Here is an 18,579-nt window from a genome sequence, read left to right as displayed (position 1 = left end):
AACAGTACGGGAAGAAAGGAAGAAAAAAAACATTCGTCGAACGAGAAGAAGAGAAAAAAGGAGCGGGTTCTTAGTCCTTTTAGCGGAGGCCCTCTCGTAACGTCGAATGCTTTTGTTGATTCCCCGATGAAGGCTAATTTACCATAGACATACCTGACCCCGTTTCTCTTCGGCCTGCGTGTTGGCAGAGTGCCGTTTTTATTGTAGTCATATATCCGCAGGATAAAAGCTGCAATAGGCAATTAAATTGAGCTTCGTCGTACTCCATAACCGTTGAATTATGTGTCTCCCTAATATTCGTCGTCGCGCGTTCCTCCTGAACTACCCCCTGCCCCATTGCTTCCGACAGTATCCGGTTTATCGGGCTCCCGGGACGTCGAGTATCGGAGAACACTTGAAAACTTCACCCTTCCTACGCCTATGGGACAACTCGTCGACGCCGCACTGTTCGCCGCTAAATGGCGGACGCTGCGTGTACGTTCGCGGGCAACGCGAACTACCTATGGTATAACAATACTCGGGATTATTAGGATACCACGCGTTTAGCGTACTTCAGGACTTCGATTCGCGCTGGAACTACCGGACGCGTTAAACTCAATTGTTCCCAGTTCCTTCTCTTTGGAACTACCGAACAGAGATGCTTCTCCCAGCAATCGCCGAGGGAATTGATCTATTTTACTTTGTTTTAGTATTTCGCAATACGCAAGCTGAATTTCGAATCAGTCGAAGTCTCTGTGGACGGAGTCGGTTCTCGTAGAAAATTTTCGGAACGTCGGTTTAATTGCTCGGTTGTTCTAGCGTTAAATTGGAACTCGATAATTTGGATCGTTAGGTTGCTGCTTAGGATGTGTACGATCGAATTGTGCATGTTTTGGGAAATTCTGTGTTAGCTTCCGTTTGACTAGACTCCTGTTGTGTCTTGGGTAAAGATTATTTGAAAATCCTTTGTAGTGTATACAGAGGTTTTGAATGAATTCTTTAGGACCACTTCTGTGGTGCTTTAACAATAGAGGCACTATGAAATCTTTGTAATTTGTATGTGATCCGTTTTGAATTTTACAGAGATCGAAGTGAAATTTAATTTGATGCGTGATCACGTGCGATCTCCAGGCTTTCAAATTTTCTTGTTCATTAGTTCTTTTCGTTTCTTCCTCTTCACGGATTTCCCCTGTTTTTCATCGACGATCGGCTTCAGTTGTTTCGACTAGAGGTAATACTTGGCAAGATTAATTGTTTAATTGGGTGGCAGAAGCTTATAGCGGAGCCCTGGCTTCGAATCCTGCCGCACACGTAGCATGACCTCAATCCCTGTAGGCTTACCAGAGCGTTTATCGTTAGTCAGAGTAAAATCTTCATCTCGTAGTTTTTTACAAGCATTTTTGAGCCATTCGTTCTCTTACAGCGGCATTACCGTGCGCATAACAATTCTTTTTCGTTGCGCGCGCCGCGCTCTCCTCTTACCGGAAGTAAAAACGCGTAATTGCTCGAATGTGGGATTCCTCGTTGCCCGTGGTCGGAGTACCGACGATTTACATAAATCTCACGGAATTAAAATATTCTTTTCCCCTCTTTCTTCGTAATTAAAACACGTGTAATGCTTTATAGTATGCGGATAACGATTTACGCGAGGACTGGAAGGCCTTTTATCCTTTTTAGTCGAACCAACGTATGATCTACGTAATTGGGACGCAATGAAACACCATTTACGCTATTTAATCGAATGTCCAAACGATTAACGAGTGCAACAGCATCACGTTGCAATGTAGGACGTTCGTCAATGCGTTTGGACACCTGTGGTTCTTCGGTGCAGCCGTAACTGAAAATTAACGCGATACCGGAGAGTGGCACTGTCGGAATGACCAAATTTCAGATATTTCTACACGATCGATCCAGAAGTTCACTCGGAAAATTTCAGATTTCTCTAATAATTTCAGAGGTAATTGAACATTTCAGCGGAAAGACAGATTCTCCGATTTCATTTTGAAATTGAATTCCTAGGTTTTTACTCTACTTCGAGTCTTGAAGATACAGTTAAAAAGAACTCGCATATTTTCAGTCGAACTCCATACAGATTCTTCTCTTGCCATCGTAAGGTGAAATAAATACAAAAGTTTCAGTTACTCGCTGTACTCGTACTTTTCAGTAGATTCAAGGAACAAGCATTTGTTCCGAGAGTTTGTAAAGGAACGGTTGAGTAATATGTGATACATTTTTGATTTATATATTTCTGTCGAATATCATTTTTCATATGAGTCTAATAGGTGAAATGAACATTTTAATTTGTCAAAATCTTTATAGAGGATTTGTTATAATCTTTGTAGATATTTTTAAAAGTCATAAATGAAGAAAATCCGCAAGTTTAGTAGACTATCCACTCGATTTCGTGGAAATGTGACGTGACAACGAGGATTTGTGTTTGCCACCATCTCTGTTATTCAATACCAACCCGTTTACAGTTTGTCCCGCTTCTATCCTTCTCAAATTGCATTTACCAAGGTCTTTAATAACTAAACTTAAATATAGTCTGTCCAGTTCTCAGACAATACTCAGCAAGATGATCAAGATCTTCGGCGTCTTAACAGAATGTTAACATAAATAGAGTTTGCTCAACTTGACTAGTCGCCGGATAATAAAACCATCCATTCGCTTCAGCGCCATTTTAAAACTTTCGCGAAACTACTTCACGTCTGCCAAGTGTTACGGGAGTTGCGAACGTATCGACTAACGATAACTATTTATTAGAAATCCGGCTCTTTCGCAATCCTCTCGCATGCACGAGATACCTCGTGCGTATTTTCCCAGCGAATCCCCAATTCGTTGAATATTCTTCGAACGCATTAAATACGTTGAATGCAGCAGAATGAAGATTTTAGATTCTCTATAGACTCAAGATATCTCGTTGGTGATATTAAACAAAATTCCAAGTAATGAGATGCTTCGATCATAGATAGAAACAGTTAAAAATCAGAATTTGATTTCGAATTTAAAAATTCGATTTTCTCGGAATTGGAACTCTAAATGAAAACACATTATGGTTTCCTTTTAATTATTTTGTTGGGTTTTTAGGTAGTTTTTTAGACTATCGGTCGATTGGAACGTTTCAAGCAAAATATTAAGCAAAATGTTGCTCACGTCGAGTCATCTAATAAGAATTCAGCTTTGTTTGCTCGCGTATCTAGTCCACAAACGAAAGTAATTAATTTTTTCCCCTCTGTACGCATACTTAAGTAATTGAAAGCGCAACATAAACATTTCCAGCAACAGCTGCGAATGAGTCAAAATCACTTTACGCCCGCTGTAGCGCACTCTGCGGCCGAACGGCCGTTTTCTGAACAAAACTCGATAACATAAAAAGTACAAGTGATACAACAAAGTGCTTCAGACGAAAATTGTAGGGTATAGAGCTAAATATACAATGGTTACATTTTTCTTTACAGTATGTGGATATTATGAAGTTTTCTCAATGAAAATGGATATGTTGTGCTTCGATTCCAACGTATACATGAATACAGATACGGAATTTATTTGCATAAAATTGTTATTTTTCAAATGAAAATCATTTCGTATAGCTTCATAACACATTAAACTTCAATAATAATAAATCAATAATAATAAATAGGTACCCTTCAATGTTCCTTATGCGAGTAGTCGAATTTTCGTGTTTTGTCCACGGTGTGGCCAAACAGCCATTTTCTGAACAAAACTCACTAACTTAAAAAATATGAGTGATACAATAAAATGCTTCAGACAAAAGTTATAAGGTACAGAGTTAAATATATAATGGTTACATCTTTGTTTGCATTATGGGCAGATTATGAAGTTTCTCCAATGAAAATGGGTATATTGCGTTTTAATTCCGACGTTATATCAATAGAGAAACGGAATTTATTTGCACAATATTTGATTTTTGCGATGAAAATCACTTTGTATAGCAAAGATTACTTAGCAACGCATTAGTAACCTTCAATTCTCGTTATGCGAATAGTCAAATTTTCGGCTTTTGTCCACAGGCGGCCGCACTGTGCGCCGCGGGGGTTATCTTATCGCGCACACTGCGAGGGTTAATTCAATGGAATAATCGAAATGCATTCGTTCGTCGAATTTTAGCCGATGCAATATTTTCCATGAAACATCTTTTCATCGTAACAATGAGTAACGGGTTGTTTCAGACCACCGGTTTTCTCGTTGAAGCCATTTCGCCGCGGAAAACGCTTCAACGGTGTATTGTTTCGTCGCATTAACTCGCTCTCTGACCGCCGAGGATTCGTGCGTGCGGTTCCAGGGTTTTCGTTGATTAACGAAAAACGTGTATGCACTGCACGCGCGTAATATCTTGTTGTTTTCAACTGTTGGAGCGCGGAGTCAGCCGCAACAGAGCAATCAATATGGCCGACGTTTCTTTGGAAGTAACCAGCGTTGTACTCGAAACTTTCTGTTCGCTGTTCAACTTGAATTCAGCAGAATTTTGTCCCTTCCTCGCGACAGTCGATGAAGTGAACTTTTCGTTTCGCAGTGTGGAGAGGTTTTTATATGTACAGTGAATTGATAATTACTGAGGTACTCGTGGAAAGCAATGTATAGTATAAATATTTCGAAGGGTTTAGTAGCTTAATTCTTTGCATTCGAGAGATGACTCTCACTTAATTTCATATAAAATTATAAAATTTTAAATATAATATTAAATTCTGTATAATGTTTCAACATGTAGGATATCGAAAGAAAATAATTTTCACTCGAGAAATGACTCTCACTCACCACTTAATTTTATATATGTGAGATATATATAGATATAGATATTGAAAGAAAATAATTTTCTTATTAACTTATGAATGTTTTCTCATTATTTAGTTTCAAAAAATGTTGTCTGTATCTCATCAGAAAATGTTGAATATATCTAGCGAAAAACTCTCGACTGCAAAGGGTTAATATTTATTTATATGCAAAAGAATATAATGATTTAATAATCTGGTGGTAGTAATATGATTGTCTAATAATATGATAACGTTGAACAATAATAATGTGATATAATAATTTATTATATTCTCGGAACGTTAATTCCGCCCAGCAAATTTTCCAGAAATTCCAAAATCGCAAATAAACAGTCCGATGATATTGACCAAGCAAATCGAGCCCATTCGCGCGCTAATGATGCAAGTGGGTTAGGGGGTTAAATATCGAAAAACCTCGATTCCATACACACTCGGTCGTAGCATTGTTAACACGTTATCAAGCAACAGGGCAGATCCCCTATTTCTCTTAATAACACGTTGTCCTTTGGCTTTCCTGTTTTCTTTCTATTTTCCTGTACTACAAATAGTGAGATTTATAATCAAACGGAATAAAATATCGTCGCTGTTAAACCATTATCGTTTAACGCTAGAACTATCGAGCAGTTCGAGTTATTTATTTCCAATTTCTTATAAAAAATAGAACAATAGGTTTCTTGACATTCGAAGGGTCTTTTAGGTTTTTATCAATTAAAATCTTCCGCAAAAACGACTTTATAATTTAAATACTTAGAAAATAAAAATTCTTAAGTAAGTCAATTTGACCTGCCCAGTAGTTTTAGTGTTAGAAACATGATAATATTTAAAGCATTAACAGTTTCGATTGTCAATAAGTGCAACCAACTAATCTTTCTATCAGAAGACCTCAGTGTAACACTGAAAATGCCGCAATAATCGAAAGAAAGGTTCAACTGGACATAGAAATCATCCGCGATCAACATAATAGAGTAGTGTCCAGTTGTCGGAAGATAGTCGAGCAGACTGAGTATTTGCGTTCCTTCCCAATCATCCAAACATATTCAAAAATCGCAAATAATCATTCAGATCATAGTAACCAAGCAAACCCAGCCCGTTCGCCACGTTGCAAGTGGGTTAAGGGGTTAAACATTGAAAACCTCTACTCGCCGAGTATAACCAACTAATCGTTTCATTAGAACACCTCAATTCAGCGCTGAAAGTGACGCGTGTATTTAGAAAAAAGTTCCTCGCCGACATAGAAACCCTCCGCGATCGACTTAATAGGGTGGTGTCCAGCTGTCTGAAGACATTTTAGCAATCTGAGTATCTTCTTTTCCCCACAACCATAAAAATGCCTTCTAAAATCGTAAATAACCACTGAGATCATAGTAACCAAACGAACCCAGCCCATTCGCCTCGACGCAAGTGGGTTAAGGGGTTAAACATTGAAAACCTCTATTCGCCGAGTATAACCAACTAATCGTTTCATTAGAACACCTCAATCCAGCGCTGAAAGTGACGCGAGTATCTAGAAAAAAGTTCCCCGCCGACATAGAAACCCTCCGCGATCGACCTAATGGGGTGGTGTCCAGCTGTCTGAGGACAGTCCGGCAAATTGGCTCGGGTGTCTTCGTTCTTTCTCGGGCAGGGTAACTCGAGCTCCGGGCCGATCCCGCGACCCGTGCATATGCACACCGTGCAGACCGCCCGGCGATCAACCCTTCACTCTTACTTTTCCTGGTTTGCGTATGGGCGCGCGCGTTCCCTGTTGGCGCCGCGGCGACGACGACGACTACGACCACCACCACCACCACGTCGACGACTACGACGACGACGACACCGATGCATAAGCGCGTGACCGAGTTCCGGCGGAATATGATCGACCGCGCGAAACTCGGTCAAAGACCACCGACACCCTTCGCGCGGGCCGCCCCCTATATCGCATGCTCCGTGGAAATTTTTGTTGTCGTGAATATGCGTGAACACGCCGCGCTCTGTCGCCCCGCCGCGAAAAACTCGAGGACCCGTACCCTTCAACGCCGACAGATATTTAATTCTTGGGGACACTTCGCTGCAACCCCTAACGTAACGTTTCGTTTTCTAGTTTCTGACTTTCTAATTTTCCCTTTTTTCCTTTCTTCTCTTTTTTTCTTTCGTTGTTTCTTTCCTTGGGGAAAGAATTGTTGTTCTTTTTTGGTTCTCTGGGAGGATTGAGCGTACGGTTGCGAGGATATTTTCATTGTTTGAACTGGGGTTGGAGTTCGCTCCGGATTTATGTAGATTTCTCTTTGTTACTGTTGTAGATAAGTATCGATCGACTTGGGAATCAGACTATGTTATTTCGGATAACGGATTGATCGTACCCGTCGCTTCATTCACACGTGAGTATACGGACATAGTGTTTCATTAGGTTCTGCTTTGACGTCGGAGCTGGTGTTATTGTAGCTTTTTCGTAATAATCTAGGTTTGAACGGGTATTTGTAGGTTAGGTTATTGTTAAGAGAGAATATTTAGACCTTTGTGTTCCTGTATTCTGGCGACGATGTTTTTCTTGAGCTTGTATTTTTGGGAAGTCGATATTTTTCGGAGTGTCATATTTTTTGGGACAGTAGGAGGGATGTACTTATTTTTTATTCTTTAGAAGGAATCGAGTAGTTTGAAGTGTTCTTGCACATACGCCGGTCATTTTCGAACGCTAAGCCCGAGGAGGAAAGAATCTGTTGATGACCTAGATAGTTCGATTTCTGGAACAATTGCTAGGAAACGAGAGATCCTTACTAAAATCCCTGCCTAAGAAATCCGATCGTCTGATTCTTTTTGTTTCTGTGTCCGCGCGTCCCTGGGAGGTCTATTCTTTTTTAATCAACAAAGGCTGATAAAGTGCTTCTACTCGTGTGAAGTCGAGTGTTGACTGTTCAGCACAAAGGTCATTGAGGAATCGCGCGACGGTTTTTCAATTAAATATTTCATCGATAATATTTCTCAATTCTCTTCGAGTAACTGCCAATGATCAGTTTATTTAGTAATTTTTTGATAACTTCGAAGTTTAAAATGCAAACTTTGATTACTCTCAATCATTAACGCAATCACGCGAAGGTATATTTTATTAAAATATCGACCAAAAGGTTCTTTTGTATTTTTTTAAGAAATTCAATTCTTTTTAATCGTGTGTGTTCTGAAGTTAATCTTCTAGCTTCAGAATCGTTGCAGATATTATGTTCCAGTTTCAATAATTTACATATGTATTTCATTACAAACTATCATTATCTTGAGTTCATCAGTTTCAGAGTTTGAATCAGTTCATTTATAAAAGCGTTAATATTCAGATGTATTCCAAACAGTATTTCCAAAACTAGAAACTGTTCTAGAAGTATCTATCCAAAGATCTACCTTTCAGCTTTATCCATTGATAACCTCTACTACTCAGAATGCTTTTAAAAAATATAAATTACAAAATCAACAAGTAGCAAATCAATAACAACAGCATCACACAGTGTTTCCTTTAACATTTACTGATCAGTTACTAAGGCACAAACGTCCTTTCAAAACCTGTCTCAACAATCTTGTTTCTCCGTTAACACTGACTTACAACCCAAAACTCCCCATCCCTTAACACTAGAACTACTAAATAATTAAATTAACACTAGAACTACTGAATAATTAAAAAAATAACAAACTTTTCCGACAAACTAAACACATCGATTTACTAATAAGAAAACTGACACATAAGTCAATCGAAATCTCAATAACTATATTCTTAGTTCCCACAGCAACATTCCAAACAATCAGTCTATCCACTCAACAGTTCTAGTGTCAACACTATTTCTACCAAAGTTATCAAAAGACACTTCTTGAAGTTTTAGCTCAAAATTTTCTCAGTTTAATCAGTTTTTCTTAATCGAATTTTGGACATTTCTTACAGTTAATTTTATAATCTTTATTGGAACATTTGAAAAGTCAATTCAAAATATACGACTAAGCTTGGAAAATAATTTCAAGTTGAAATTTCAAAAGTTTCCGATACGTTCGGTAGAAATAGTGTTAACTGCTTGACTTACAATATCGTGTCAGACTCGCGAAGAAAATTTTCAACTGAATTTGAAAAATTAAAATATAAATTAAGTATTATTATTCTATTATCAATCGTTGACCTTCGAAGTAAACGTACACATAGAATAAACATCCAAATTGTTTCTTTTCCTAACAAATTATCAACGATAAAGTAGTCGTATCGATTATAGTTCGGAAATTAATCACAGGACAAGGGGTTAAAACAACTACACACGTTAACACATTGCGTGCCGGCCATTTTGTTCATTTTAACTTATATCAGTTACATTCGATACATTCATTTCTTATTCAACATATTTCCGAGAGTTTCCATTGCAAACAGAAGTACTTTCATTCATACGCAAAAGAAATCAACTATCTACTTTTATTAAAAATGTTAATGAAGTAATACAAGTATTCATTCAATACTTCAGTATTATGATACATGAAAATAGTACTTTCACGTTTCCCGCATATAACGTGTGAACCAACCAATTACTAAATCACGAAACTTTCGATTGTAACAGGTCGGACATGAAAAATCTTGGTTCGCGTTGGACGGTCCCCGACATAGCACGCACTGCCGCAGCGCGTTCGTCATTTCTCGTCGCCATTTCGTCGGAACGAGATTCAGGTAGCAGCAGCAGCAACCGCGGTTACAGTATCAGACGCAGCAACATCGGCCGTAAGAGCACCAGTATCATCAAAACCAGAGGAGGAAGCAACGTTGTTAGGTGTAGCGGTAGCTGCAGCAACGGTAACGAAGGTGTCCACGTTGGTATCCACGTGATCGAGGGCGTCACGGCGATCGACAAGAAGTGGGAGACTAGGAGGATCGGCAGATCGGCAACCGGCGTGCTGCACCAGGCGCATTTATCCGTCCGATCGTACGTAACGGCGTCGTCGAATCGCATCGACGACGGCACGACGCGTTCCGAATCGACGCCCAGGTACCGGCCTCTAGCCGGCAAGTCGCGCGGTTCTCAGCACCGGTCTCGTCCTCGCCAGCCGCAGCCGCAGCCACCGCAGCCGCAGCCACTCTATTACCCCCCCGCATCGTGGGACACGCGCACATTACACTTCAGAAACTGTTAGCACCGATCAAAAGTGAGTATCTTCAGTTTCAATGTTGTGTGTACTGTAGTTACTTGGTAGTTAACCCTTTGCGCTACTATGTCGAGCTTCAAAATGATTTTGGAAATAAATAGTTTTACTCGAATACTATAATGAACGTTTGAAGAAACTGAGAATAATCTATTGTTATAATTTTAGTTAGTACTTAACCCTTTGTGCTTCTACGTGCTTGAGCGTGGATCGATATTTTAAGAGCATTGAATATTCGAAATGATTTTGAAAATTATGTAAACAGCGAGAGACTTATATATACTTTCCTTGTTTTCTAGTATTTAACGTTAACACTAGAACTAGTCAAACTAGTCAAAATGAGTAGTTTCGATTGTTTTGTTTAGTACTTATTGATATTTTCAAAGCATTGGATATTCGAAATGACTTTGAAAATAAATAGTTTCACTTGAGTACTATAATGAATGTCGGAAGAAACTGAAAATAATCTATTGTTGAAATTTTTATAGATTACATATCAATCATATTAACCATTTGCTCTCCTATATCGAGCGTAACTCGATATCAGTTTTATTCACAGCTGTGATTTGTCAAGATATTTATAAAATATTATTTTATATTATGTTATTATATTATATATTATATTATTTTTGTTTTTACTTTTATTATGTTTATATTATTATCATTATATTATATTGTGTATGTTGATACTGTCATGTATTATTATGATTATATTATTATGTTATTTTCAATATTATTAGTAAGAAGAATCGTTTATATTGCTCTCTACAAAATTTAAAATGTATTTCAAATCAATTATCGTAATAATACAGAGTTATCGAGGAAAATATGCAAAAGAAATTCGAAGTGCAAAGGGTTAACCCATTCGAGAAGAATTAGACACTAGTGTGACGAAGTACCTCATTAAAATGATCAGTCATGTATCGTGTGTGTAGTGATCTTGAATTTTTATTAAAATACGAGCTTATTTTATTAGTTAGTAGTAACAATTAATTGGATTCGTCAATCTAATGGGATTAGAGTGTGTTACTTAGAAGTATCCTATGGAAAATGAACAGTAATAGTGAAGGTAATGATTTGGGGCATTGGATTCTGAGGACTGCGTTTGAAAGTTTCATTTGTAAAATAACGAAATATTAATCCTATATATACTGTAGTTAGGTCTTAACTTCTTTGAATTCAACCCGTTAAACAACTATAAAATATTTTAGTCTCATAGCGCACAGTAATATAACCTAGTCTCTGGTTCGCTTGATCCACCGATATTTCAATACTTCTATCATTCTGCAGATAAATCTTGTCAGACCCTGTCGCGGACGTCATGTGATAAATAATACTATTTATCAGTGACGATAGTTCATGCAACTTCACGCTGTTCCATGAAAACTCATCAAACTTTTTTTAAGCTTATTTATTACGTTATTTATTTCCCATATAAATGAAATATTATTCGCCTATCATCAATCTTTAAGTTTTAGACTAAACATACATATAAAATAATCATAAAATCCTTTTCTTTCTCTACTGAGTTGAATACTAACTACATTTCAACCGTTCACTTCTACAATTATCCTCAGAAAATTACGAATGGCCCTAATTTTTGATCAGTGCTCGTTAGTTCTATTGTTAAAATTCATTTCACATTAATAGCATCAGTGCTAACAGGTTCCATTAATGCCACAGCACCCAAGGGAAGTTTCACCCTAAAATCAAAGATAAGATTCCTCGCGCGAGAAACTTTCTCTCACGCTCCCAACGTACTTTCTGAAAAAAGAAAGTTATAGTCGAACAACTTTGCACCATAATATTTTTTTGTCGAGTGGCACGGGACGCGTTCGACGCCACTAGACGTCAGATGTTAGTAGACGCAACAGGTTCGGATAAGACGACAAATAATGTAACATTCCAGGAAGTATGATCCAGTTAGTGCACTTACGAAGTTCAAAACGTTTTGGAGTAAAGAGGTCTTCCGTTACAGCGATAACAGCGTCAAGTGCTTAATTGAGAATTGACCTCGGAGTAATTCAACCTTTAACTCTCATAAGTAGGAATTATATAGAATTGTTTGCCCAATTTCCCTCGACCAGGCTTTTCCTCAGAAAACGGAAACTTCGTAGAAAGCGATGGATCTTGAATGTCTGCGTTGTCAATTTCACGTTCCCTTTGTTGCTGGAGGTTTCCTTGTTGCACTAATGAAGCAAGATTATTTTAGATACAAGTACGCTTTATGTAAAAGTATTGTATTTTCATAATTTTCCGTGGAAATATTTTATACCGAAGTATTTTTTTGTAAAAGTATTATATTCTGATAATTTTGTGTGAAAGCATTTTTTACAAAAGTAGTTTTATGTAAAAGTATTATATTCTGATAATTTTGTGTGGAAGTATTTTATGCGAAAGTATTTTTATGTAAATTTATATTAATTTTATATTAATTTTATATATTCTCATAGTTTTGCGTGAAAGTATTTTATACAAAAGGTTTCTGCAGTTTATTATTAAATTGTTGATCCTCGCGTAAATTGTAATTGTTAAGGCTACAATTAGAGCAAATAGAATCACCAGAGGAAAAGGTTTTTCCTAATGAACACTATAAAACCACACTTTGAATGTTCCACATATTTTTTCGTATACTATATTCCGTGCCATTTTTACCATTTCCTACAAACGCATAAAAATCAGTCTTCTATTTATTATAAATAAAGCCCGTAATTCAATAGTGAGTTCGTAAGAGTTCCTTTTAGAATTCTAATTGAACACGGTATTTATTTATTGTCGGAATTGGCCCTTTCCGTTGAATATTTCCAATCATCTCCTCGCGTGTTATTGTATTACCCGAGACGGAGGCCTGGAACAGCTGTACTTAATAGATTCGTGGCCAAAGAGACCCGTGAAACGCCATTTTCAGGACATTGTGTTAGCGTGAAAGTTGAATGTTCGATAAATCTCATGCATACTTAATGCGGTTTCTAGTTCCGCTTAAAAGCGTCCTCAGGAGCTAGACATTAGTTTCTCTATTTCCGGAGTGTTTTACTTATTCAAAACAGACTTCAGGCGTTCCACAAATTAACGAACGGGATGTGCTTATTCCTGTTTTTAGCGTCTAATTAACGGTTTATATTAACTATTAATGGAACAACGATAAAACGGACCTTACAGTTTCTTCAAATTAACAATTCCTCTTTTATATTCTGATTCTAATACTACACAACAGCTACCTGCTATTGCAATTCTTATCGAATGATTCTACATAATTTTTTAATGTTTAAAATAAAATTTGTTAATTTTAACGTAAAAACTTGACAACAACTTAACATATTGCGCACTGGCTAATTTTTAGAAACCTGATTTGTACGGATGCTGATTTTCAGTGAAATCTATATCACTATACGTAGAAAAACTAAAATATCATATATAAAATGTTATGTAATATATTCTAAATAGATAATCAATTCTAATCAAATTTAATATGTTTTTGAATGCTGTAATTAGCAAATTCACGTAACCAAGTCTTTATATAAATCCAGACAAGCGCTGATTGCTATTTGTCGACACAAAATAAGAAAACCGCCATCGCACTGCTTGGCTCTTCGCAATTAGTTTAAACAAGCTACTCCGCTGTTCGGTTTTTCGACTTTTTTTTCAATGACCCTTAAGACTTAAGGTTAACACGTTTCGTGCACTTTAGTGAAAAACTTCCGAGTGCAAAGGGTTAAGCTCATGTGACAGTTTACTATCGATGATTTGGAAGAAAAAAAGGAAAACTTCGTATAATGCCTTGATACGTTAAGTATTGGAATAAAATAACTAGTGTGAAAAAATATCGTCTTTGTCTCGTCAAAAAGTGTTAAAGATTTCTAGTGAGAAATTTGTAACTTGCGAAAAAGAATAAGGAATTCGATTTTGTAACTTTACTTTGGATTTGTGTTATGCATATCTAAAATGTTACATTAATGTAGAACTAGTAATTAAACGACAGGCTAAAAATCCTGCATTATTGCGGGGCCGGCGCGCAATGTATTAATATTGAAATATTGAGTATGAATGTTGTTTCTATCAATAGAATCTGACGATGTTATGGTATACTTTTGTCCAGGAAGGTGGCTCAGCTGTGTGCAGCTTAGACAATGTCCGAAGATCCTGACTGTGTATCAGAGGAAGAAAGAAGTTTGTTCCGTCCGTTCACGCGGGAGTCCCTGGCAGCGATTGAGGCTCGCATTGCCGAAGAACATGCCAAGCAGAAGGAGCTCGAGAAGAAGAGAGCGGAAAGCGAGGTAGGGACATGGGAGTACATTCCCTTACGCCTACATAGAATAGCCATCATCGATTCGAGTGATCGTGACTGGCTAGTAGGATCAATTTTTTCTTTTGACTTTTCGTTTCAGTTACCAGACGATTTTTTCGCGCTGTTCTTCTTTTCGTTTCGTTAGGCTTGGTCGACGAAATACATCTGTGCGAAGCTTCTGACTTCGATGTACACGGTCTCTTCTTAGGGAGTTGATGAACTGATCCTTTGCGAGCTACGTAGTTTTTGTTGTTGGCTTTACATTTCGATTTTCTGCGATGAGGATGATGGGATTGAGTGTAGTCTGGGAGTCTTAATATTTTCATTTGGAACCGGGAATATTCTATTTGAAACTGGACATCTTCAATTTAAAGATTTAAGTTTTGAATCATTTTATTTGGCATTTGAAATCTTTAATTTCGAATGTTCAATTCGCAATGTGAAATCTTCAACTTTGAATAATAAAATTTCCAATCCGGAATCTTCAACTTTGAATAACTTAATTTCCAATTTGAAATCTTCAACTTTGAATACCTTAATTAACAATTTGAAATCTTCAACTCTGAATAACTTAATTTCCAATTTGAAATCTTCAACTTCAAATAATCAAATGTCCAATTAAAAATCTTCAACTTCAAATATTCAATTTCAACATCCACCCAACCAAAGCTTCGAACTTCCAATTCCCGACCCTTTCATCTTTATTCAAACATCACTTGTATCCTCAACTCGAATTCAACCCACGTTCGCCAACACTGTACACCGCAGCCTAACAAAAGATCAGAAAAGCTAAACTCAATTTCCTAAGGCGAAAACGATTAATCAAAGAGATGCGTGTAACCGATGATCCTCTAACCAGTCGAACGCACGCGGATGGATTTGGTCGATTATCTTCGCACTGGTCTTTAGCATCCACTCAATCTCCCATGAAACCACATGTCCTATAACGTATCCACGTACGTATATAGCGAAGATGAGCAGAAACGCGACCAATGACACTGTAACAGAAACCGAGATATCCCCCATTCTCGTGTGACCAAACAATCAACGGGCCCAGAAGTCAGACGATTTCCTTTTCTCCCGTGAACAAGAAACCGACCGAGCGCGCAGAACGTGTACGGGTTTTTTTCAGTAAAACGGAAGTTCCCCCTCGCTCCTCGAAGAAGCCAGCGACGATTGTCGTACGCGAACGTGCGCGTGTTAACATCGATACACAAGGTTGTTCCACTTTTTGCAGATATTGTATTAGCGAGTCGTCGAACGTACAAAAGCATCGCTACTACAAGTGCGTTTCCATGTCTCCACTGGTTGTCATCGTCGCTCGAACATCGATCAATCGAATGATCCGCTGAATCATCGACTCCCACAAACGTAAACCGATTCAAAGAAGAATCAAAGGATTCGAAGAGAAACATCAAATATTTCTCTTAAAAATATTACTAACAAAACAATCAATTAAACATGAGAAAACCAATCAATATTCGAGACGTTGTGATCAGATTCGATCGTGGTTCGAGCACCATTGTTTCTCACGGTGTTGTCGTGACGCTCGATGGACATTAACTATACCTCTAGTTTTCTTCCGTGTTTCTTTCCGTTCGTTCTCTTACCACCCCGTAATTGTATATTTGGTTTTTTTTTCTTGTGCGTAGATGCAATGCCGTTTTTCTGCGAGATATCTGTTACTTCATGTTCACGATCATATTATGATTATACGTCAAGCTGCGGTGTTTCAATCTTCAACCCCCGTTTGTGACGAACCGATTGTAAAACGCTACCCGTCGCGTTCATTGTTTTTTGCTTGATTTACTGCTAACGTAGTGATGATGGTCTACCCTATATATAATATACATATATATACATATATATATGTATATATATATATATATATATATGTATATAAATATATCAATGACTTTTGTTCTATATTTCTATATCTGTCTCTATTTGTCTCTGTCCATATATATTTATATATATATATTATATAATTTATATGTATGTATATATATATATATATACATGTATAATACGACATGTCGTCAAGTAATGTATTGTTTTTGTGTTACCAAAGATATGTTCGCGTTACGAGCTCGATGTCTGCAGTGTCACTATCTGTGCCTGTTTCTATACGTACATAAATACCGCTGTGTCCTATACTTGTCTCTCTCTCTCTCTGTCTCTCTCTCTGTCTCTCTTCTCCCCCTCCCTCTCTCTTTCTCTCTCTTTCTGTCTCTGTTTATACAGGTTGTATCGCGACTCATGGTCAACCAATTAGGAGGTCATTCTACATGTAAGAATGAGTCGAAAAAAAAGAATAAAATTTGTTCCTTTTTCTTCGACTTTGTACATCTCACTATACACTCTTGTTTTGATTCTTATTTGTATTTAAAGACATAGTAATGACCTCGATTGATAGTTTATCGTTCGTGCTGTTCTATTGTCGTATAATTATTCAGTATCTAACAGTTTCTCAGTATGTGGACATGTACGGGGTGTACACGTACCGAATAAATTTTCGACTTCGATTTTCTCGAAAACGAACACTCGCAGGAAAACATTTTATTCCTTTTTTCGACTCATTTTTACATGTAGAATAACCTAATCGGTTGACCATGAGTCGCGGGACACCCTGTATATATATTGACACTTATACTGTTCAATGCAAACCATCCTTACGCACGTACGTCTGCATAGCAGAGGAGGCCTACTACTGGCTATGCACAGGGTGTTCAATGTGCCCGAGGTTCTTGAAGTTGGATTATCGTTGATATTATTCAAGTGACACGTTTCTTTAAAGAGATATCGTTTCTGTTTATTGGATTATTATAAATACCTCATGAATGCTTATAAATGCAGTGAATAACACGGACAGATGTGCAGTCGTTTAACTGAGTATGGAATATTAGTGATTCAATGTCAGAACTGTGATTGACTTCCACTTGAACCACAAGTATTTACATGTTATAAATTACTGTTACAGTATGGTGTTAATATGGATTCTTATTATCAATATAAAACAGTTGAATTATAAACCGAAATCTTTAAACAGTGTAAATATGAAGCTATTTGTAGACAAGCCATATTCACTTAACACGAATCTACTCGTAAATCATTTATCTAACGAGATCATTCATTTATAACATACTGATCACTTAAGAAAAACATTTACAACATTGTGCTGATTACTTAAGAAAACCATTAAAAAATTCTCAATTGCACGATGAATCAAATAAACCAATCTATTTACTGTTTCTTTCCATTTATGACATAGTACTAATCACTTAAGAAAAACATGAAAAAATTCTCAATCACACGATGAGTCAAATAAGCCAATCCATTCGCTACTTCGTTGTCAACTAAACTCTCTTCCAAGAAATACAGAACATATCTGAAAAACAATTCACTATTTCTATATCAGTTAAACCATTCACTTTTCTTCAACAATCTCAACTAACAAATCCAACCAAGAACAAAGAGAGAAAGAGAAACTCCATACATCAATTGATACATCACAATATCTTCCTATCCTCTAACCTTTAGCCCCATAGCGTTCTCCCGCTTCACCGTTACCCCTCTATCTCGTAGAACCCTAATGTTAACATGTACAACGCTATATACATACATAAATCAGTCCAATATATATGTATATATATAAACACACACGTATACATATATACACATATATGTACCTCTCTCAACAACTTTCTCTATCTCCATCTCCAACAGCACCCGTTTTCTCTATCTTTTCTAGCCTCTATCTCTAAAAGCTTTACGAATCAATCCTCGACTACCACCCCCCCCCCCATCCCTGTTCGTCACACGTGCCTATTTATCCCGTGAACCTTGTACATTAGCGTGAACCTTGTTTCTATCTGACACGAAAAATTTACGTCTACTCCAAACTACCCCGCTCCACCCGAACCCCCTTTATTCTGTGTTGTTTCTGTGTGTAACGACTGTTTCTCCATTTCTCCAATTTCAGGGAGGTTTTGGACGGAAGAAAAAGAAAAAAGAAGTAAGACGTTATGTCACGCTAAGTAAATAACACCTTACACTCGCGCAAACATACACACATATACACACGCATACATGTTTACACGTGACAAACACGAACATCTGTATTCACGCACACATCTCACACATGTACACAGGTTACTCGCGCACTGTCTCTCTATCTTTATCTCTATCTATCTATCTATCTATCTATCTCTCTATCTATTTCTCTATCTATCTATCTATCTATCTCTCTCTCTCTCTCTCTCTCTCTCCGCCATACAAACTGTCTACTCTCGATCGTGCACGATACAAAGTACACGCATCGACGCGCACTGCATCCAGTCACACGGACACCTCTGTCTATTCTCCACGTATCCGGTCGTCGATCATGCTGACCGG

General features: G+C 37.4%; 1 protein-coding gene across 41 annotated transcripts in view; it reads left to right on the top strand.

Annotated features, from left to right (window-relative positions):
- The window catches only part of para (sodium voltage-gated channel paralytic), an 81,702-nt gene that overhangs the window by 11,533 nt on the left and 51,590 nt on the right, over positions 1 to 18,579 (top strand). For 28 of the 41 annotated variants that reach the window (XM_076365425.1, XM_076365426.1, XM_076365456.1 and 25 more), the window contains exons 3-5: positions 9,323 to 9,902; positions 13,996 to 14,173; positions 18,167 to 18,199. In XM_076365425.1, the coding sequence (XP_076221540.1) occupies positions 14,027 to 14,173; positions 18,167 to 18,199 (180 nt within the window). In that variant the 5' untranslated portion in view covers positions 9,323 to 9,902; positions 13,996 to 14,026. Of the gene's footprint in view, positions 1 to 7,048; positions 7,127 to 9,322; positions 9,903 to 13,995; positions 14,174 to 18,166; positions 18,200 to 18,579 lie in introns of all 41 variants that reach the window. The other 13 variants (XR_012998141.1, XM_076365465.1, XM_076365460.1 and 10 more) reach the window with 2 other exon arrangements.

The sequence above is a fragment of the Nomia melanderi genome, chromosome 3, assembly GCF_051020985.1.
Source record: "Nomia melanderi isolate GNS246 chromosome 3, iyNomMela1, whole genome shotgun sequence".
In the NCBI taxonomy this organism is placed as follows: Eukaryota; Metazoa; Arthropoda; class Insecta; order Hymenoptera; family Halictidae; genus Nomia; species Nomia melanderi.
The sequence above is the reverse complement of the archived record's forward strand: the minus strand, read 5'-3'. Positions and strand labels throughout refer to the sequence as shown.